At 38.8% G+C, this 21533-nt stretch overlaps 5 protein-coding genes, 2 long non-coding RNA genes and 1 other non-coding gene across 12 annotated transcripts in view; 6 read left to right on the top strand and 2 right to left on the bottom strand.

Annotated features, from left to right (window-relative positions):
• Nucleotides 1–2076, bottom strand: part of LOC117375553 (mitochondrial import inner membrane translocase subunit TIM16-like) — a 100446-nt gene extending 98370 nt beyond the window's left edge. For 2 of the 3 annotated variants that reach the window (XM_033971874.2, XM_033971873.2), the window contains exons 1-4: nt 1892–2076; nt 881–977; nt 650–730; nt 494–564 (exon numbers count right to left, since the gene is read on the bottom strand). In XM_033971874.2, coding sequence (XP_033827765.1) covers nt 494–564; nt 650–730; nt 881–977; nt 1892–1951 — 309 coding nt within the window. In that variant the 5' untranslated portion in view covers nt 1952–2076. The remainder of the gene's footprint in view (nt 1–493; nt 565–649; nt 731–880; nt 978–1891) is intronic. The other variant, XM_033971876.2, reaches the window with a different exon arrangement.
• A 213-nt stretch (nt 2077–2289) lies between these two features.
• On the top strand, nt 2290–6556 carry dnaja3a (DnaJ heat shock protein family (Hsp40) member A3a). 2 transcript variants are annotated; one of them, XM_033971253.2, is made up of 12 exons: nt 2290–2567; nt 3220–3353; nt 3438–3521; nt 3600–3806; nt 3883–4035; nt 4113–4260; nt 4350–4414; nt 4863–4991; nt 5067–5182; nt 5422–5519; nt 5644–5776; nt 6043–6466. In XM_033971253.2, exons 1-11 carry the CDS (start codon nt 2324–2326, stop codon nt 5760–5762), a joined length of 1497 nt encoding a protein of 498 aa, XP_033827144.1. In that variant the 5' UTR covers nt 2290–2323; the 3' UTR covers nt 5763–5776; nt 6043–6466. The 2 variants fall into 2 exon arrangements, with proteins under 2 accessions (XP_033827144.1, XP_033827146.2); XM_033971255.2 differs by lacking the exon at nt 5644–5776 and having other exon boundaries at nt 6043–6556.
• Nucleotides 6540–9271, bottom strand: hmox2b (heme oxygenase 2b). Of its 2 annotated transcripts, none has more exons than XM_033971359.2 (6): nt 9170–9271; nt 8447–8510; nt 8246–8363; nt 7670–8161; nt 7412–7535; nt 6540–7332 (listed from the first exon to the last, which is right to left on the bottom strand). In XM_033971359.2, the coding sequence occupies exons 2-6, from the start codon at nt 8500–8502 to the stop codon at nt 7205–7207; spliced, it is 918 nt and encodes a 305-aa protein (XP_033827250.1). In that variant the 5' UTR covers nt 8503–8510; nt 9170–9271; the 3' UTR covers nt 6540–7204. The 2 variants fall into 2 exon arrangements, with proteins under 2 accessions (XP_033827250.1, XP_033827251.1); XM_033971360.2 differs by having other exon boundaries at nt 8447–8507; nt 9170–9261.
• Nucleotides 9272–11484: 2213 nt separating this feature from the next.
• On the top strand, nt 11485–12720 carry LOC129456482 (uncharacterized). The gene is made up of 4 exons (XR_008648787.1): nt 11485–11672; nt 11759–11920; nt 12217–12272; nt 12347–12720. It is a non-coding gene; the product is annotated as an uncharacterized LOC129456482 (long non-coding RNA).
• Nucleotides 12002–12075, top strand: trnat-agu (transfer RNA threonine (anticodon AGU)). The gene has a single exon. It is a non-coding gene; the product is annotated as a tRNA-Thr (tRNA).
• A 38-nt stretch (nt 12721–12758) lies between the features above and the next one.
• On the top strand, nt 12759–16208 carry LOC117375307 (uncharacterized). Its single transcript, XM_055223862.1, has 7 exons — nt 12759–12878; nt 12946–13018; nt 13177–13321; nt 13402–13479; nt 14079–14272; nt 14339–14507; nt 16183–16208. Exons 1-6 carry the CDS (start codon nt 12805–12807, stop codon nt 14483–14485), a joined length of 711 nt encoding a protein of 236 aa, XP_055079837.1. The 5' UTR covers nt 12759–12804; the 3' UTR covers nt 14486–14507; nt 16183–16208.
• On the top strand, nt 14766–18927 carry LOC129456479 (uncharacterized). Its single transcript, XM_055223863.1, has 3 exons — nt 14766–15082; nt 16007–16088; nt 16178–18927. The coding sequence occupies exons 1-3, from the start codon at nt 14967–14969 to the stop codon at nt 16637–16639; spliced, it is 660 nt and encodes a 219-aa protein (XP_055079838.1). The 5' UTR covers nt 14766–14966; the 3' UTR covers nt 16640–18927.
• Nucleotides 18928–20136: 1209 nt separating this feature from the next.
• LOC129456480 (uncharacterized) lies at nt 20137–21504 on the top strand. Its single transcript, XR_008648785.1, has 3 exons — nt 20137–20163; nt 21112–21267; nt 21397–21504. It is a non-coding gene; the product is annotated as an uncharacterized LOC129456480 (long non-coding RNA).
• The last annotated feature ends 29 nt before the right edge of the window (nt 21505–21533 follow it).

Here is a 21533-nt window from a genome sequence, read left to right as displayed (position 1 = left end):
TAAACTGTTTATACTGCAAAAAAAACTGGGTTAAAATGAGTATTTAAAAATGTGAATATATGTATAATTACAAAGGATTATAAATATAAAAAATATGTAAATGCTCAAATATGGCTGACCTATTGCAAAACGTTAACAACACATTAACAATACAGTATGATTTGTAATACTGGTATAAATTAATAGCTCACGACAGACTATGCTGTTAAATATGACCAAACTTCCAACAGTAAAAAGTTGTGGGTCAGCATCCTTTCTGGAAAGGATCCACATACATTTACACAAGTGATAAAGTCTGAATCTGCAGACTCAGCAGATTTCAATAAATTTAAATGCCTGTGCACTTTAGTCTGTAGGTGAGGCTAAAAGTGCTGAATTTAGAGAGTTTTGAGAGGGGTTTAAATAACAAATGAAGCTCCCTGCAACCAAAAGTGCAAGTTGACTGGACTGAAATAGTGCAACAGGATTGAAAAAGGAGAACCCTAGATCTTACAGTTTCATCTCCAGAACATGTCACAAGCAGGCACTCGTCAAATGGGGAGAAATCCATATCACACACCAGTTCTGCAAAAGAAAAAAAAAACACACTCTTTGTATCATTGTTTATGTTGAAATTGCTTTAAAGTTTCAAACATCATATTTGAACTACCTGAATGACAGGAAATATGTGTCACTCTCCACTGGCCATCTGTCCCAGGTTTGACTGAAGACAAGCCCAGCATACCTCCCCCTGTAAACACATTTTTTTAGTTGAATAGTTGCCAAAGTGAGTGCTAAGAACACAGTTTAAATGTTTTATTATACTGCAGGTTATTTTGTTGTGGTGTGATTCAGCGTGTTACACATGTTTTATTTTTACATACATATATGACAAACATACCAGCCTGGTCTGTACTAAAAACCACCAGTTTGGAGCTTGCTTTGATGTGGTTTCCCTGGCTGAAGATGGAACCGCCATGAACATTGCCGATCCATTCCTAGGTGTGCAAAAGCATGAATTTAAAATGTTAATACATACATAACTTTCATTTGTAGTTTACTGTATTTCATGCTATGCTTTAACAGGCATGTAGGGCTTCATAGACAACAATCAGCAGAATGAAAAATCTTCAGTGTAACTAACAGGAAGCATCTAGCGGTGTGTGTTAAGTGCTTCTTAAAGCCTTGAGGAAGTGGAAATCCTCTGCGTTGCACATCATACATTTCTTACTTCATAAAACAAGACAGTACACACACTTGTCCAACATAGATCATCAAGGCACAAGGTGTTTTTTCTCCTTATAGTAAATCCTGTAAAACCCAACTATATGTATAACTTTATACTTCCAGGTGCTAATTGTTGAACAGGGCAAAGTTGTCTCATGTGGTTTACTGTACTAAATGTCTGATTTGAATGAACGTGCCGTCTAATATGAAATAGGCTTCAGGGTGAGCATAGAATAGTCTTCCCCCCTCTTCCAGCTACACAGAATTCTCAGAGCATACCAGACATTTTACTGCTTCACTAAAGTACAGGCAGGGGCTTACATAATATCACTCCACAGGAAAGGGGCTGCAAGTCAAAGCAAATGATAGTAGTCCCATTTAGACCTGCTGTAAGTGACTACATTCAGCAGGCGCACATAGCTTGTTTGACAATAACAATAAGAAAAACACAACTGCATGCTGTTGTTTAGCTACATTGTTAGCCTAGCGTTGTTGATTTTTGCAATCACATGGCATCAGGGACATTAAACTAATGCATGTGCAGTTTGATTTCAACACTTCTATCTAGATTTCCAGGTGCGATGCAGAACATCCTTTAAAGCGGTAACCCAAAACACAAGTACAGCTCCTGTTAGCCAAAAATTTAGCGATTAACTCAGAATAGGAGCAATCTGAAAACACTCACCTCTGTCTTGGCGATCTTGGGAGTTGTGTTTTTAAATTTTGAAGTCCTAAAGCGGTTCATGTTGTCTTCTTAAATTGACTTTGGTGCCTTCCGGGTGCCTGTGTGGAGTTGGTTGGTACTCGGCTGAAGGCTTGTGCAGCAGCTGACAGTTCAGCTTGCCAGTACGGTTGATGATGCATACACAAATATCCGCTCCGGAGAGTAGATCAGATGTAAGGGAGTAAGAAAAATATCCTTTCTTAATATGTCAAATTTATATCAATCAAACTCTTATGGGTAACTTCTAATTTAAAAAAGCATCATGCTTTTGTGCCAGTTACCCCTAATTTCCCCACAAAATGAGAATTTTAACGTCCTACTTGAGGAAAAAGTCAGTATCATCTTGATTCATACATAATCTTTGGACGCAAAGTACGCTGGACGTCCTTGCGCATGCGCAGTGTGTACTGTGCGGTGAGCCGTGAGGGAATGATGGCGTCTTCTGTAGCTCGCAGATCCTCACGCTTGATCACTGTGATCGTGTCATCTGGACATTGCAATGCCGCGGCCCCTAATTTTTGCAAAGCTCTTGGAGTTGCCCGTAGTTTTTCTACATTTGGTCCAGAAAAACTATGGCGAGGAAAAACAGCGACATGTGCTGGACCAGGGACAGGGTTGACATTGAGAGGGTTGACGGGTAAGAGCTGCACTGGCCTCTGCTAAGCTAATGGGTTAGGCTTAGTTTTGGTTGACTATGTTATTATTACTAACGTATAGAAAACTAACATGTAACCGTCAGACAAGACAAGTATGAAAGTCCTATTACTTTTGTCTGTATGTATGCTGTTTTTGCTCTAATGTGCTTTCTGGAGGATGATGTAACGTCTGTGTGGTGCTGTCACCAAACTTAAATGTCATTTGCACTTTCTTGTTTAAAGGCAAGCTACGTAACTTTCATCGCTGATGGTCTGCGACTATCTTGTCTCTGCAAATATATTATTGCTTTGCCAGGAATCTTCCACTGTATGGCATTAAACATATCTATAACTGCTTATTTAATTACGTTTTATAGCTCAGTAATACTTTGAAAGACATGCCTTACTGTGAACGGCCATACCCATAATGGGGATGTGGACGAATAAGTTTGTGGAATTTTTCCAGACAAAGCAAAAACATTCACACGGAGACAAGGTAGGCAGTGGACCCTCCACCAGTAAAAGTTACATACTAGTGCACTTTTGAAACATTTTCCCTCTTGATAAAAATGTCTGTATCTAGTATTATATCACAGATGCAACAGTGAGTAATTTTGTTCACCTTAAACTCACACATGGTTATGTGCATTTCAGGAAAATTTCCTAATACCGTGTACACACTGTCCTTCCACACAAGTGCCACAACCGGCAATAAGCAAGACTTCTATCAGGTCTTGGGTGTACCTCGCACAGCAACCCAAAAGGAAATTAAGAAAGCTTACTATCAGGTATGCATTGGCCTAACAAAGCACTTTTGTTGACATCTGATGAATTGCATTTTGAACCACATCTTCATTTTTTAAATACTTAAGATGGCCAAAAAGTACCATCCTGACACAAACAAAGATGACCCTCAAGCCAAGGAAAAGTTTGCACAGCTCGCCGAAGCTTATGAGGTATATTTTTTCAGGGGTTTTTTTTGGCATTTGAATCTTCTATGATCCCAACTAATATTTAGGTTATCCTCTTCTTAGGTGCTAAGTGATGAAGCCAAGAGAAAGCAGTATGATACATATGGGTCAGCAGGCTTTGATGGCAGACAGGCTGGTGGAGGCCAGCAGTACTGGTCAGGACAGACCAGTAATGTGGACCCAGAGGAGCTTTTCCGCAAGATTTTTGGTGAATTTTCAGGGGGACGTGGTTTTGGCGACTTTAACGCTATATTTGATCAGCCACAAGAGGTTTGTAGCTGGAATTTGTATTAATACTTGCAGTGTGTGCTGATTACTACAAATTGCCCTGTTGGATTTGTTGCAGTACATCATGGAGTTGACATTCAATCAAGCAGCAAAAGGTGTCAATAAAGAAATGTCAGTTAACATAGATGCTACTTGTCAAAGGTGTGATGGCAAGGGGCATGAGCCTGGCTCAAAGGTCCAGCACTGCCACTATTGTAACGGCTCTGGAATGGTACAAATCTTACAAAAACATGAATTTAACATATATTTGTTTTTATTGTTTTATTTACTTAACCTTTTTATTTGTAGGAGACGATAAATACAGGCCCATTTGTTATGCGGTCCACATGTCGCCGCTGTGGGGGAAAAGGCAGCATCATCTCTACCCCCTGTGGTATTTGTCGTGGCACAGGACAAACCAAACAGAGGAAGTCAGTCATGGTTCCTGTTCCAGCTGGTGAGGCTTTAATCTGAATTTTATTTAATAAATAATTAACAGCTTCAGTAATTCTAGTTTGTAACTACAAAATCTATGATTTGTTGTAGGGGTTGAAGATGGTCAGACAGTTAGAATGCCAGTGGGTAAAAAAGAGATATTCATCACATTTAGGGTGAGTATATTTCACATTCTCTAATTGTAAACCATAGATTTTAAATGAGTTATGATTAGTGTGTTTACTAAATGTGAACTGCTTTGGCAACACTGGAGCAATGATACTAGTAAGAAAACTACAAATTGATTTAATATTTAGTATTTATTTCTACTGCTGCCTTTATCAAGTCACATCACAATTGGTCGTGTCTTTGCTCATCTGTATCGCTGTCATGTGTTGGTCTTTGGAAAAGTGAGTCCCAGATCCCAGAAGGTTGGAATACTACAACAGACTTGTGCTATAATAATAATAATAAAGTAGGAGTGATGATAGACAGATGTATTGGTTGGCCGATATATTATGCTGAACCTGAAAAGTAAAACTTATTATAGACACTACTTTTTGATAATGGTGACTGCAGAATAAGAATTTAAGACACACTGGTATATTCCTTTTGATTTTCCAGGTCCAAAGAAGTCCAGTATTTAGAAGGGATGGAGCTGACATACACTCTGATCTTTTCATCTCTGTCGCACAAGCTATTCTTGGAGGGACAGCTAGAACACAGGGCCTATATGAAACTTTAAATCTATCAGTAAGTATATTTAGATTGCATGTTATTGTAATATGAGAGCTATGATTTGTAAATGAGATGGTAATTGTGTTTTAGATTCCTGCTGGTTGCCAGGCTGATCAGAAGATCCGTCTGGGAGGAAAGGGAATTGCCCGTATCAGTGGTTATGGTTTTGGCGACCACTATGTCCATGTTAAAGTCAAAGTTCCTAAGTATGTCCACAATACATATATAGATGCATTACTTTTGTATAATTACATGAAAAACATTGGGGAAAATTTTATTTTATTAATGTATGCTGTTGTATGTTGTTAAGCTCAGTATATTTAGCTGCATTTTCTATTAAGAACTAGCTGCCTAATACCACTTTGTGCCATGACTGCTGCAAATAAGGTGATGTTATTAAACCAATCTGAATTGGTAAACCATGGTCACCTTTCTTGTGTCACAGGTCACTCACTGACAGACAGAGGACTCTTCTAATGAGCTATGCTGAGGATGAAACTGATGTTGAAGGGACTGTAAATGGTGTCACTGCAACCTCCACAGGTAACATTACTTTTCTGTATACAGTTTACATGACAATCATTTCCCTTTGAGTGAAGCAGGGGAATGTTGTTTTTTTTTAAATTGTAGTCAAAAACTTAGTGATGTAGTGTTAATTTGTGTCCAGGTGGGGGCAGTGCAAAACGTACTGTCAATGAAAACAGGCATGACGAGATGGAAGGAGAGTTGAAACAAGAGGGGGGAATCTTCTCTAAATTAAAGAAACTGTTTATGCCTAACTCCTGACAGCCACAAATCAGGTAGGATTTCACATTAGTTAAAGGGGATTTTATGCAGTGCAACACATAATTAGATAGTTTTGGTTTGTGGCTGTCACAATAACAACAATTTAATAAGTAAAAATATCTTTGAGTTCAATTGGCATTTATGAATATTTACATATTAGTTGTGTATTAAGAGAGAGGTAGCTAGATGGATAGCGATGGTATCATTTTGGTGTCCAGTTGTGTTTGTGAAGAATTTTGATGATTCATGAAGACTAACTTGCTTTTTTGTTTGTTTTAAGGTAAAAGGTCCTTTAACTGACCACCAGACAGAGGATGCATTCAGCCTGAAAGTCTGGAAGGTGCACAGTCCATGAAGATCAACAGATCTGTTTCAGTGTGTCCGTCTTACCCTGCAATAAAACAAGGGGAAACCATCTGCTCTGCAGTGTAACACGAGATTTCAGACCTTCATAAATGAATATGAACCAGTTTGAAATGCAATGTGTCCATTAAACCACCAAATTTTAATATAACTGAAAACCATTGTTTATTTCTATGGCTCAAATTTGGCTTAGACTCTCCCTCATCCCAACCTCGCTGTTAATAGCACTGTAAATAATGTTAATTGTCAATTTATCAATAAAATATACTGTACATCAAAAGGTATGGTTTCCACATACTGTTAAATCAAAACAGACATAACTGAAATTATAACATTAGGTTAATAAAACCCATTTTTCCCACCCATCACTTGTTGCATTGTTGCAAGACATTTCTGCAATAAATTGAAAAGCAGTTACAAGAAGGTTAAGTCAAATTTATTTTCTTGATGCATAATTCATATAATACAATATTCTGCAATAGAACACATTTGAAATATAAAGCATGGCTTAACGATGACAACACTGCACGAAAATGTATTTGGAAATTCTAAAGCAAAACATACATCATCTGGCTGAAAATGCATTTAATACTTGTCAGAGAAGACCCGTCCTGTGCAAAAATGTTACAAGCCTTTTTAACAATAAACCATAATGACATTTTCTTGTCAATCTGATTTATCAGTAGTATATAGTCAAAAATATTTTTATTTAAAATCTGCCAAATTTCATGTTAAAATAAAATGCAATCCCTGCATTTAAGTACAGTACTGTTTGAGGTGCTATAACATTGCCTATAGGATAATTTGTCAAATCCATTGCTCTATAATAATTGTACAAATGCCAAAATAAAACCATATCCTTTGCATATGCATTTACAACACTCCCTTCAACTCAAAAAAAGCACTGACTTTGAAATAGTAATTTGCATCCTAAGTGTCATGTTGGATTACACTAACACTTTTAGTTCAGTTCCACATAATCCTAGTTAGGAGAGTTAATAGTTAAGGGTTTAAAAGGTTTTCTTGAGGCTTGTCATAGTTCATACTCCTATCTATCAACAGAGCAGCTGACATCTGTATCACATTAAATACCATGCAGCCAGCCCAGCCAAAGCAGCAAACCAAGTAGCAAAAAGGACCTGTCCAGTTGGGTGTCTGAGTACAGCCAAGACAAGTTGACCAACATACGCAGTCCCACCTGAAGCTGCTATAATACAAAAGGAACTAATTTCAGATTTATCATCAACAAAAGTGTGATTAAAAAGCTAAATGGAATGTTTACTTACCCATTTTAGCGGCATAATAAGGACATTTATTAATGTCTCCTCCCATTGCTCCATGGTGGGACATGCCAGCATCAGACACCTCTCTTGGAATGTTTTTACCAATGTCATCTAATTCTTCAAATACCTGTTGGAAAAAGCTTGATATTGTTGAAGTAACTACACAGCAGTTTTGTTTTGGGGGATCATAAGAGTTAACAAAACAAACAGTGTTTAACTTGTTTATAAGATAAATCTTTATGCTCAGAAGTTTTTTTTTACCTTTATGTTTAAGTGGAAGGCCTTAACAGCCTCAGCCACAAGCCTTTTCTTTGTTTCCACATCCAACTCCAGCTCATTCATCCGACTGCGGTAAAGCTGTTTGAAAGCTTTGGGGCTATGAATGCCCTCAAAATGATAGAACTCCAGGCCCTCTCCTGTGGGAGGAAGCTTCAGAGCCCTCTGTGCAACCTTCTTTAAAACTTGACCTCCGGACAAGTCGCCCATGTAGCGAGTGTAGGCATGAGCCACGAGCAACACTGGATCCTCCTGTCCTACTTGATGAATGCGTTCTACATATTGTTTTGTAGCTTCAGAGTAGCTGATCTGGCTTTTCCATTCAGGGCCATAAAAGAATTCAATGTCACGAGCTAAGGCTTCATGGCGATGAAGCTCTGCAGGAAAATATAAAGGGGCAAAATTTGGATGCTCTTTATTCCTCTCAATTTCCTCCTCCAATGCAGTATATGTGTAGTAAAGTGCCACTACACCAAGCTAGGGTAAAGAAGAAAGAGAGGCCAATGTCACAACATAATACTGAAGATAAGAAATGTTTGGCTATTTGGTTATAGGGCTGACCTTAAAAAGCTCTTTACAAATGTTACCCCTGAGAAAATCCTTTACAAATTGAGTATTCTCAGCCTTTTCATGAATTTCACGGGTCCCTGCTCCCAGCATCTCAGACAGATCTTCGGGCCTTAAGAAAAAAAGGTTTACATTTTATTTTCTCATTCAAAATGAGGAACTATTTAGTGAGATGTATTGTTTTAGATGTTTCACCTAAGATCCTCATCCTTTTCTTCATATCCACTCACCGTACTTGCACCTGTCTCCATTTTCTCTGCTGACAACAAAAACGAAACACTTAGGTCACTTGAAACGTACAGTCAATTAAATCTGCTAGCGATTACCGTAGATAATTTACGTTTCTAACCCATAACTAGCATTAGTCCAAGCTACTAATATGTCTATTGCTATTGATATTTACGGAAATATTGTATAATCCTTGTTTGTGTCCATTTGCTGGGGTTGAAAGAGCCTATAACTAAACTATGAACGCGTACAAATCTGGATATAAATCGACATTTAGCAAGATGTCACATGGCTTTATTTACCGAAGTGTAGTGGGACAAAAAGCCTTCTCGATGACCTACTGAACTGCCGCTGACCAGCTAAAGCAGAACAATAACAAGCCACGGGCCTTCTGACTTTAACCAGAACATGAACAACTGTTAGCTTACGCCCCAAACAACATGCTGAGAGATTCTTAGGACCATATTAGTAATAATAAAATAACCAGTTAACGTGAAAGGCCTGTATGAATTGACGCAATCACTGTTGTTAAATCAGTTCATCATTCAAGTATGAATGCGTTAGCTTTGAGATGCTATCAGTAACCTAGCATTTAACACAACTGGAGCTTAACTGGAGCAGCAGCAAAACTCCAACACCAGTAACACGAAAGATGTCGCGATTGTTCAAAATATGAGACTGAGAACAAACCTTGAAGTGTGAATCGGACGGGGACAATTGCATAAATAAGTGAGACTGAACTTGAGAGGGAAGTCAACTACGCAACCAGCCCCCCTCCAGCCGGTGTCACGTGACTACAGCCCTGTCCCGAGCGCGTGGATGTGGCGCGCGCCTCTGATTGGATGGTAAGAACTCAATTATATTGTAGCGACTCCAGTTCAGTTCGGCTTGGATGAGCAGCGAAAGGTCTTCACTCCTACAACTTTTTCTCCAGTTGCAAAAGCCGAAGTTTAAATCTGTCAACTGGACAAATTGTTGTAGGAGTGAAGACGTTTGGCTGCTCATCCAAGCCGCTTCTTCAGTTCTGGTTAGATTGCTGCTGGACACACCCTTCTATCTATCTGAAGAGAGGGACATTTTCAGACAGTACGAGATTCCGGTCTATTTCAAACCTAAAAACACTTTAAGACAGAAACTGGTTCTCCCAAAGGACAAAACCCCGAGCCATAAACAAAGTAATATTTTCTACTCCATTCAGTGTAGTGAAGAGTGCAGTGAGCGTTACACTGAAGAAACTAAACAGATACTCCATAAGAGAATGTACCAATACCAGCGTGAGAGCCCCTCTGGACCCCAGTCTGCTATATATCTCCATCTCAAAGACACTAACCACTCCTTTAAAGATAGTGAGGTTCAGATCTTAGCCAAAGAAAAGAAATGGTTTGATAGAGGAGTTAAAGAAGCCATTTTTGTTAGGAACGACAATCCTTAAAGAGGAATGAGACATCTACCCCCCATCTATAACTACATCCTCAGACCCAGAACAATGAGAACAATAACAGGTTGTTAAAGGTTGGATAGGGTTGTTTCAGCTGAAACTGGAGATAATAGATGTTTACAGTTTCAGTGTAGTTAGCCCCTTCCTTCAGATAGATATAAGGCAGTGTCCTCCAGTAATCTGACCTAGACGACTAAGGGATTACACAGACATTTTGTCCAGTTGACAGATTTAACTTTGGCTTTTTACTATGAATAAGAAATATTTTTAAATAGATGAATAAAAATATAAATAATTGTAATGTAATAATTAAAATTAATTTTAAAAGAAAAGAATAAAACATAATATGCACAGATAAACAGCTGTTTTGGATTTGTTTGAGTAGAAGCCTGTCTCCCATTTTCAGGAAGACCTCCAGAATGAACTGAAATGCTGATTCCCTAAATTCAGTCCCAACTCTGGGCTAACTAGGTAGACTATTCTAGACAAACTTCCTTTTGCTATGACAGATGTGTTTATCTAACTAGCGCAAAAAAAAAAAAACCTTGGGATGGATTTAGGTCAAAAACAAAGGGAGCCATTCTCTGGACACAAGCATGTGAAATTGCAAACGCTTTAACATTAAAATATATCAAATAATAAGCTGATCAACAATATTACCATGGTTTTGGGTGTGCAGTGCATTAATTAATGTGATAACACACTTTTTGTGATTCACACATGCTGTTCATGGATTATACATGATGTAGCCTACCATGTGTCACCAAATGGAAACACTTGAATATGAAAATTCACATCCTCTGCTTTCAACACAATTTACATTAAGGAGATTGTAGAGAACATACATTTCAGATGCAGTTCAAGTGTTTATTTGATGATATTGCTGCCTTCACATAATTACAAGGATAAGAAATAAGGATTAGCTCTGCCCAAAATGCAAAGAAAACTATACAAACAAGAGAACAAGATGTGCTTTTATTATTATTATTATTATTAGGCCTAGGCTATTCTTTTGTTGGCCGAGAAACCCATAACAGATGCATGTTGGCAGGGCAGCAGAGAATCTCCCCTCCACATCACACTTCCACATACTCCCTTATAGACACTGCTCATGAGCCCCAGAGGTTAAAAGATGAGTGATGATTCACTTCCAAAGCAAGCTGTTGCTATTTGCCATACAATAATATAAGATGCATAGTGGGTTATTTGTGCATCTCTCTCTCTCTCGCTTTATTTATTTTTTATAATAATTGAATTATATAATATTTACAGCTTAGCTCTACTTGCACGCTCTATCTAGACTGTATGAAGGAAAAGTCGTGGGGCCAAAATATGTACTGCTGCGTTTTAGTCTAGTTTGCTCATCATATTTTTACCTCAATAAATATAGTCAGATGCGAGTCGGTCCAACATGTTTTCAATAGGACTGTGCGCGATGAGCCCATAACCATACTTGCAGTACTCTACTCTACCAATAGACCGCAGATCCATGGGTAACGAAAATGGCTAAAATGCAGCACCAAAATCGCGCGAGAAGGCACGTTATCACGATTGCTGTGGAGACGAAACGAGGAATTATTTTCCATCAAACTTTACCTAGTAGTTTTATCTGTCTTTGCATCCTTCTGTTAGCACAATGGATCTGCCGACCGAACTCATTTGTTCTTAATAATCTAAGGATGTTGCTTTCTAAACAGTGTGGTGGAAACTTTACTTCCTGGTTCCTTTGAAAGCGCGGGTATGATCTAAACAGCAGTGAGTGCTATACGTACGGTGTCAAAATGCTGTGTTCGTCATATCACACGGCTGTTAAAATAACTGTTTGATTTTGGTCTCTGTAGATTGGACTTGCATTTTTCTTCTGCGTAAATCAACTGAAGGATCCCGCCGCGTTCCCTCAAGATGGCACTTCATATCACCATTGAAGATATCCTAAATTCATGGAAAGGGGAACAAGCCAAGATTCATCATTCAGTTCAACTTTGCACCGAAATCATAGTTTTGTAAGTCTTTCCGTCCTCAACTAACTTCATCACTTTCAAGAATACTTTCAAGAGTACTTTTTACATGAGAGGTCATTCGGTGGCGCTGTGGCTTAGTTGGTTAAAGCGCCTGTCTAGTAAACAGGAGATCCTGGGTTCGAATCCCAGCAGTGCCTTTTATAATTTTCACATACTAAAATGTCGGAAAACTAAACTTACAAAGTAAACGAGATGTATAATTACATTGCAAACAAAAATATAAATACATACTTAACTTAAACCAGAACTTTTCTTTTGCATGCACAAATATCTAACAGAACATCTCAAGCAAGATCATCCCCTGTGTCTCAGTCTGAATGTAATTTACCTACAGGTTTGTCATCATTTTTTAAAATCTATTTATTCTAGCATAAGCAAAAACAATTCACCCATTATTGTTTACTACAGATATTTCAAAAGTGGAGAAAGAAGAAATAGATCTTCTTGAAAAGGCTTTGGAAAAAGCAGTGCGCGTCCGCTCTGGTTTAGAACCTGCCATAAGACGTGGCACTGTCAAATCACCTCAAACTCTAAACAAACAAGGTAGCGCTGCAACAAAAGATTCAGTTAAATCATCTAAAGGGCAAACAAAAAATGATAAATTGATGTCCAAAACAACTGAACAAAAAGACCAAAGAAAATATCAGCCAGCAATCCGCCGTTCTCCTAGCACCAAACCAGCAGATGGCTTAAAATGTGTGCACACGAATGCCCCCAAAAAACAAATTACATTACAGGGACTGCCACATCATGGACAACATGCATTTCCTTGTGGATCTAAAAAACAGACAGTGAAAATGGGTCAGTTGAGTAGCATACATTTTAAAGAGTCTACTACAAGCAACCCTTCTTCTTTTTCGAAAACAATGGAGTCAGGACAAAATAGTCCGATTCAACAAGAGATATTAAAATGGATACATCTCAAACACAAGGAAAAAAGGTACCCCTTGTATATATTTGCATTTCAATTTACTACGCATTTATATTCATATTCTTCTGTTATTTAGGTTGTGGGACAAAATTCTAGCCTTGGAAAGGAAGTCTGGGATGGATCAGTTCATGACAAGAATGAGGGCCACGGTATGTTTTCTTGGGTAATTCACAAAACCATGCAAGCATTTCTAGTTTATACTTACAAGATATAAGGGAAGTTTATGTTTTATGCTTGACTTTATACTATATAATTGCACTGTGCTCTCTGTATACTCAGTTTGCAATCCTTGACCTTGTCCCCTCAGTTCCCCATGAGGTGGCCATGTGGTAGCCCAGAAAAGATTCAATCTCTGGTGCACAAGCTTTCGCAACAAGGGAAAGATCCAGCAGACAACAGACAGATGGGTGGTCTAATGGCCCCGCAGACACCAGAAGATGACAAAAAACAAGGTTATAATAAGTCAGCACAAGAACTGAGAGATCATAAATACTTGTTCAAAAAATATGATTTATCATCTACCATTTCTTAGGTGACACTGAATTAAAATCTGCAAGGCTCAAATGGACACCCCAAGACATCCATAAATGTGCAGTCCAAGTGAAAAGAGGTAACATAATTCACAAATCTCTGACTTTTACACCCTATTCCAATTTACATATTGACCAATATCTGGGTGTATATGTAACATTCACATGCAGGATCCACTGATACAATTATCAAGACGCTAAAAGGGATTTTCCATTTACGCCACTCGTATGACAGTATCACCTTCAGAGTTTTGTTTGTGTATAGCCCCACTGCACTTTTAGCAGTTTTATATCATAGTATTCAACAGTTTTCCATACATCCTGGATGAAGAATGACAGCTTAGTATATAGTGCTGGTTAACATTGAAATGGTTTCCACTATAAACCCATATAAATAGTTTTTAAAAAGCTAACTAATGAGCAGTGCTAACGAGCTAATGCAACTTCTCTATTATGGTGCATGGAAAATGAAAACAGAGCTGCAGTGACCACTCATTGCCAGAGCTGTACTTTCTTTGGCCTTGACAAACCCCCTCCTGGTGGTAGGGTTTTAAAGCTGTCTATCCTGATGAGGCGAGGCAAGGGCCTCGCTATTTAAAGCTGAGGCAGCAGCGGAGAAAAGGTTTTAGGGTACGGTTGCTCACCCTCACACTCTAAATATAACCATATTTTCCGTTAGAGTGGGAATCATGGGATCGATGGAGGCCAGAGTGGGGTTGTCTTTGCCCCAAGAGAGCAGACGTTGTGAGGCATGAAGGGAGAACGGCACCCCTGCCTATGACAGTTACGTATAGAACGGACGAAGAGCTGACAAAGCTGGAGACACTGAGGATGAGGGTAGCACTGCTGCAACAGGAGGTTTGTCTAGAAACGGTAAGGGCTGTATTGCAGAAAAGTATTTTTTATGTAAACATTGTACTAATGTATACCTTCGGACAGGCTTTGTCCGACACTTTGTCTCCACACCTTTCTTCAGTTGTGCAAAAACCTGTAAATCCCAGTCTTCTGAGAGACCTCTATTCTGTGCTGGGGGAAGGAGGGGAGGGGTTTCCTGCCATAGTACTTGTCTCTGAACCTGACTCCTGAGAATACACAGTGGACCCTGTAAGTATATTTCGGACCTCTGCAATGGTTCATTTCAACTGTAACTTGAAATGATTTTTTATTTTTATACACTAATATTTCCTCTAACCATGTAATGTTTTTGGAATAACATATATTATTTTTAATTACTTAAAAATTTGGGTTATAATCATCTTTGTGTTCTGTCTCAGAGGGAACAATCCTCGAGTAGATCATAAGAAGTAACATTGTTTTTATGTTGTGGTCAAACATATTAAAGTATGGGGAAAGCTTCAATAAATTATAATATTGTACTATGACTGCACATTTCTAAGAGCAATTATGAAAAGATGGCAGGATAACATGGGTAATCCTTAAATGTTTCCATCAATTTCTTCATTAGGTTGGGTTCCTAAACTCTGATCTGGCCAAGTTGTAACCATCTGTTGCCCTCCATATTTGTGAGAGAGTGTTATAGAGTTGATTGGTGTGGTCTACAAAACTCATGCTCACAGATGACATGTGGATGGCACGAGCTGCACCAGACTGGCCGACAGGTGTTGCTGGGTTCACACAGCAGGCCGTGGGTGTAGCAGCCCTCCTGAACACTAGCAGAGTAGGGTGAGTCACAGAAGATGCTCTCTGGGTGCCTGTTTCTCTGTATGCTTCATGCTAGAATACAAAATCAACATATAGACATTTTCAGTCAATTCTATTCAAAGCATTGGCTGTCCTTGTTACGCAGTTAGTTTTTTGAGTTTCATGCCATCAGCAGATTGAGAGGCATGTGCTTCCTGTGACCCACAAACTAAAGCTGTTGCCTGTCCTCTCCTCCACACCTACGAGACTCTTGAGTGTTGCATGATCAACACATGAATCTCCTGTGTTTTTTTCTTATTGTCTTTGTTTTTCTTTAAATATATAATTGCATTTGATCCAGGTTGTCACCACTTGTAAAAACAAGTGAATGTATAGAAAAAAATATATATAAATAATCACATGTATCAATGCATACTGTGCACAAATTTAATGATGGGCAAAAGCTGGACAGAGGGTTACAAGGGTAACAAGGGTTCCCTTCATTCAAGGAGAGCCTCCACTAGCAAAATGTTTTGGTGGAAACTGAGCGGCACCTGTGACTTTCTTACATGGACAAGAGCAAATAAATACAATACAATAAAAATTTTAAAAATCTCATTCATACTATTTTTTTATATATATATATATATAATTGTTTTATTTTTAGGTTTGTTTTGAGTATTGAGGTAGAACAATATAACACTTTCATCAAGATTTACTATACAGTATTTTAAGTATATTTCTGTTCACCAAAGGCTGTTCCTCTGAGACATAAGTGCTATTGAGATGCAGTGATGGGGAGACAAGAATATATGCTGCTGCGCACCCCCTCCCCCTTTCTGTTCTCCCTGTTCAATCTTTGACGTAGTATAAAAGAGCACGTATCAGGGCACTCTGACTTGCCCATTTCCCTCCTAAGCCCCTCCTCTTTCTACAAGCTTATATATCCTCCTTCTCTTCGTTCAGCATAGTGTACAATGTGCTGCCAGAGCGCCAGCAGGCACAGTGCAGAAAAAGAGCCAGAGAGGAAAGCAGAGCAGGGGAAAGTGTGAGTGGATTTCTGCGCTGAATTAGAAGCCTTCTCTTGTTTCATTTAGACTCCAGTTATTTCTCCAGTCTTCTCTTGTGTGTCTCCAGGTCAGAGCTGACCACAAGCCCAGCCCAGCAGTTGCTGATCGGTATTGGGATCTACCAGCCCACAGGCTCAGCATGGGCTGTGCCACTGGCCACTTGGCTCTTCAAACCCAGCCGCCAACCACCTTAGGGCATGAGGCTCACTCCCTGGAGGCCGGTGCTGCCAAAGTCCCAGATGCACTTTCATCACTGGAGCGTCTTTCCCAAGCCACTGGAGGCATGGAGAAATCTTGGTACCGCTGTATCTTTCCTTTTGGAATTATCTCCTTGGTGATTGGTGTAGCGGGAACTGGAGTAACTTACACTTATAATGATCTGCCTCAGACTAAGGTGGTATCTGTAGTGCTATTAGTGTTGGGCATTTTGCTCCTGCTGATGGCCACTGCGTGTTGGACTGCTCATAAGAAGAAAAGAAGGAAAAAGAAGGAAGCAGTCTCATTAAATTCTGAACCATGCCAACTGTGAAGCGAAGCAAGTTGTCTAAACACCTGCCAAATCTGACTTTATTTTGTAACTGCAAAGTTTGACTGGGTTAAAACTAGCGGAAGATAAAGTGAGTACGTTTTCAGAATGCATACAAATATGTCTATAGAGAGAAAGACAGCATGTCGCGTGGATCTGTTTGTGGAGGCATCACAAACACTACTTTATCAGACAGGTATCCAGTGTCAAAACAAGCTCAGAGGAGACCCTTCACAAATATGTATTGCATACTGCACACATATTTACATGCACAGAAACGCGACTCTCACACCCCTCACCAGAGGTCGGAGTGTGTCTAAGATGATATGCAGAACTGCTGCTGGAGCAAGTGCTCACGTCACAAGGGACGTCAGTCACAGCATTCCTACTGCTGGGACAGGTGACCCTCCAAGAGGCCAGAAGTGGGCCAAAGACCGCAACTCGACACCCATCCAAATAAGCTGTGCAACCGCGTCAACGGCCAGCGTCATTCACTCATCCTGTGACACCGCAGCAATGTGCAGGGGGGGCTTTTTACGCAATGGGACAGTGGAACTTGAGTCGTTGAAGATCTTGCTGGAATCTGCATGGAGGAAAACTTTGAGACCAACTTGTTATGTGAGTCTAAAAACAGATGAGGAACTTAAAGATTGTCAAAGATTTGCACATTTGGTTTTGTCAAAAGAACATTTTATAGTTACTGCTCAAAGGACAAAACTGCTGGCGTACTGACAGTTTGCCCTTCTGGGAGTGTTCAAGCATGTCTACGTGGAGCCCTCACATCAGGATAGGCAGACTGGGATTACAAAAGGGCATTGCCTAGGGTCCTACTAGTACAGAGAAACTGTAACAGAAGCCCTTGTCTAAAGCACTTCTTTTTAAATGCCTCGCACTTAAGGAACAAGCCTGTCACATTCCCATTTTCAGATTATTTTCTGAGCCATATGTAGATTTTTCTATAGTATTCAAAAACCTTTCATACTTAGAAAATGGCGATTATCAATTTGGGATCCCGATTTTGTTGGGACAACGTATCATGACTTTTTTGTCAATACTTTAACCTTGTTACATTGTAAAGTGTTCAATAAGATATACCAGGATTTAAAAAAACAAACAAACATGTAATCTGTTTTCCACAATTTTCTCCAATCTACAAACTCAACTTGCCACCCATATTTGGGTCCCAGGTCACAGCTGAGAATGGCAGGCTCTACAACATCTTTATTGGCAGACATCACTGAGTAATGTATTCCCTACACTTGAAAGTGTGACTGATCAGTTATTCCTCCACTGTTATCAAAATTGATGTAGCAGCAATGACTGAATCTCTCTAGGACTCTAAGATTAATAATATAACATCTCTCACACACACTGTAAAACAAATGCGCACAGTCTGGAAACACAAATGTCTGTCTAAAATTGATTACCAGGACTAACCTTTTAAATCGTTATTGATCACTCTTGCATTGATTTTGGCAGATTAACAGATTAGTGACACTTGCTGCTTAGCAAAATGTGCCTATGCATCCATTGTTAGGTATTAACAAAATGATGCCAAAGACTCAAAGGCACGTCGTACTAATTATCAGACTGCAAGTGGCAATCTGTGGATATAAAAGTGTTTATGTTTTTGAGTTGAGCTGAGCTAAAAGGTGAGTGCTAGAAGGCAATTGTGAAAAGATTCAAAGGAGAAAATTGTTGGATGGAGTTTTGTGGGGTCCATATGGGAACAATGGTCTTGAACAGACCTGGGGCATTAGCAGCATTCGTGGAGAGATGACATTAAAACAAGGTTATAAAATAAGCTAAAATATTGTTTGATTTTAGTAGAGTACAGAATGGTGAGACTTCTGCATTTGTATATGTACAAAATGAAATGGAGGTAATTGCATTCACTTAGTGACAAAATGCTGTTCTTAGTATATGTGATTATGGTTGATAGCAAGAAAAGTTTGTGAAAGTGCAATTTCCACATACAGTACATTGTGGTTCCTTGCTTGAGAAATATTTGTATATCCATCTGTGATTATGTTGCCTGTTCTTATTAGTAAAAGTAACTTACCTTCTGCCTTCACTTAAAGGGAATGTCTACCTCTATGCTGCAGGGGAACTACGCCCCTTCTCTCTTGGGTAGCCTTGCAGTCTGATGCTATTGGTCACTCCACTCAGTGGTAGATCTATTCTGTATAAATATCTTTTATATTTGTACTGTAAGTTTTCTCTTAAATATATGTCAGTTGTATTCAATAAATGTAAATATGATCCATGGTTCATGAAATAAAACTAAGTATACTTTTAAATGGTTAAAAAATAGTAAAAGGTTAATTGCTAATGACTTAAAGATATTGATGATATAATACTAAAATTGCAAACTTGATACTGATGGTAAAAAAAATCCATGTCATAATGATGATTAAGACACTACGCTATTTTTTTTTTACAATATACGTTTTCAACAAAAAATATGAGGCCTAATAATAATAATCTATAATAATTATATAGATCTAGACTATTCTAAACTCTTAAGGAAAGGTCAAACTTTTGTCATATTAACTTTTTTTCCCAGTATCAATTAGCATCTGGTGATTAATGAAATAATTTTGGCTATTAATATGCAAGAACTCTTGTGATCTCTAAATGTGACTGAGAAATTAAACTGCAGCCTGAAAGGAGCAGTGATTTAATCATTCAAACAGCACTCAAGAGGGCAGTATTCTGTATTTAAATAAATAACCTAAACAGTGGTTCTCAAACTTTTCATACCAAATAGGCTACCACAGGAATGTTAACTTTCGAGTACCAACAGATCTAAACCAGTGCTAAACCAGGTCTAATATCGTTATTATTACATCATTGCTTTACTATTTCTGAAAAAAGGACTAACCCCAAAACGAAAAATACTGAATATTGCGTTTAGTGAGTGCGTGTCCCTTTAAACAAGGACCTTTAAACCGTAGTACATTTCAAACTACATGACCCACAATCTTCCGAAGAAGGCGTGCCATTTGAGGTTCTTTATATTTATTTTAACCAATTGCCTTTATCCAATGGCAAGCGCGTACTTCGAAATTGCATTACGTTTTCCAATAACAATCGTCCCTCTTACTGTTTATAAAGTATAGCCAATCACCGCTATCGTTGTTGAAACTAACCAATGAAATGTGACTGTAGACGCGGGGCGGGGTCTCCGGTTTGGCCCAATCAGATCTCCTGTCGTGTTTAAACAGCGTGAGCGCGTGCGCGGGCGGTCCTCCGGTGGGCATTGGGGCGGAGCTAACAAACTAAGGACGCGTGCTTGAATTTGAAATCAGGAAAAGAGCTTTCTCACATTAAAATAGCACTACTCTGGTTTAGTCAGGACACTAGCTACATTGATGTATACATTTCACAACTTCGCCGAATTTTCTGCCAGATTTGCGTAAAAAGGTTACTGAGTACTGAGGACTGAGTGTTAACACGCTGCTTACCGCTGTATCACTTACTAACGATCGGAGGGAGAAATACCACTTTTACAATGAAAGGAGGCGGTAAGTAAATAAAATCTTTGTAAATCAGTCAGCAGTGCCGATATGAAAATAATTTACATTTTTCGCAATTCTGAACTATTTGAGTGAATGTTAACTGATCTGGCTTGATACTTGGGGAACATTGTGCATCGAAGCGGTCCACTAAAACAAGGTCCTGATAGTGGTGTAAATGTTTATATTCTTATCTATATAATGCCCGGTTACTTAAATATTTATAATAAATAAACTACATGAACCGCACGTCAGCTGTATTTGAATGGTAACCAATGGGAGGGAAATTTGGGCGCTCACACGATTTGAGTAAATCACAACTGGTTTTGTTTTTAATACACAATGTAGTTATGTTTATGTTTTTTACACTGTATGTTGTACAACTAATTATTAAATATCAATATATATATATAATGTATGTGTATGTATGACTTGACACCTTATTGGACCTAGTAAAGGGAGGAGGAAGGATAAATTGAGGTTATGCAGATGACATTACAACCTTTGGAACATTATTAGTGAGAGAGTGGCAAGTTATGGCTGTCAGTGGTGAGTAATGATATTTAAAATGTGAAAGAGCTGTTTATAAACAAATATAAAAGTCTACAACTCTGCTAAATACTTCACAGTTAGCTAACAATAGGGACGCTGCAGACTACACACACATTTATCACTGATAGAGACTTTGGGATTAGGCACAGTTGAACTAATTACCTTTCTCTCCTTAAATAATGTGTTTCTGAGTCAGTGTGTTAAGGAAATAATTATTGTGGAACAAAATCAACAACTCCACAGACAAAAAATAAGGCAATAAAATAGCAAAGAAACACATTTAGTCTGTTGTGCTGCCCATAGTTCGCTCAGTATCAGTCCAGAATGTTGAGGGGCATTTTTTTTATTAAATGACGTCATTGCAAACATGGTGATTTAAAGTGTATTATTTGTGTTTCCTTGCAGTGCTTCATTGCCATTGCTCAAAATGTTACTCTGTTCCGGTTCGGAAACGGGTGCGTAAGCGGACCCCATCTCTAACCTTGCTGTCTCTTCCTGAGGAGGTCTTACTCTGTGTGCTTCAAACGCCTCTCTGCTGAAGACCTGCTTTCTGTCAGAGTAGTGAGTGAATCCTAGTGCACATTTACTCTCCAGTATTTACCAATCATTCTCATGTCAACTCCAGATTTTCTGTACGCCACCATCTTGAGACCATCTGTTACCAATTGTAGCTTCTGTCATTTGTTGCAGGTTCACTCTCAGCTACGATGACATTGTTGACAACCATTCCAGTGTTTGGGCCAGGATCAGTTTTAAAAGATACTTGGCCTAATCCTACAACATTATGGCTTTTTGAAAGGTAAGCATCATGTTATGTCCTAAAATGT

This window comes from Periophthalmus magnuspinnatus, chromosome 8, assembly GCF_009829125.3.
Source record: "Periophthalmus magnuspinnatus isolate fPerMag1 chromosome 8, fPerMag1.2.pri, whole genome shotgun sequence".
Classification (NCBI taxonomy): Eukaryota; Metazoa; Chordata; class Actinopteri; order Gobiiformes; family Gobiidae; genus Periophthalmus; species Periophthalmus magnuspinnatus.
Note: the sequence above shows the minus strand (reverse complement) of the source record. Positions and strands in the feature narration are given on the sequence as shown.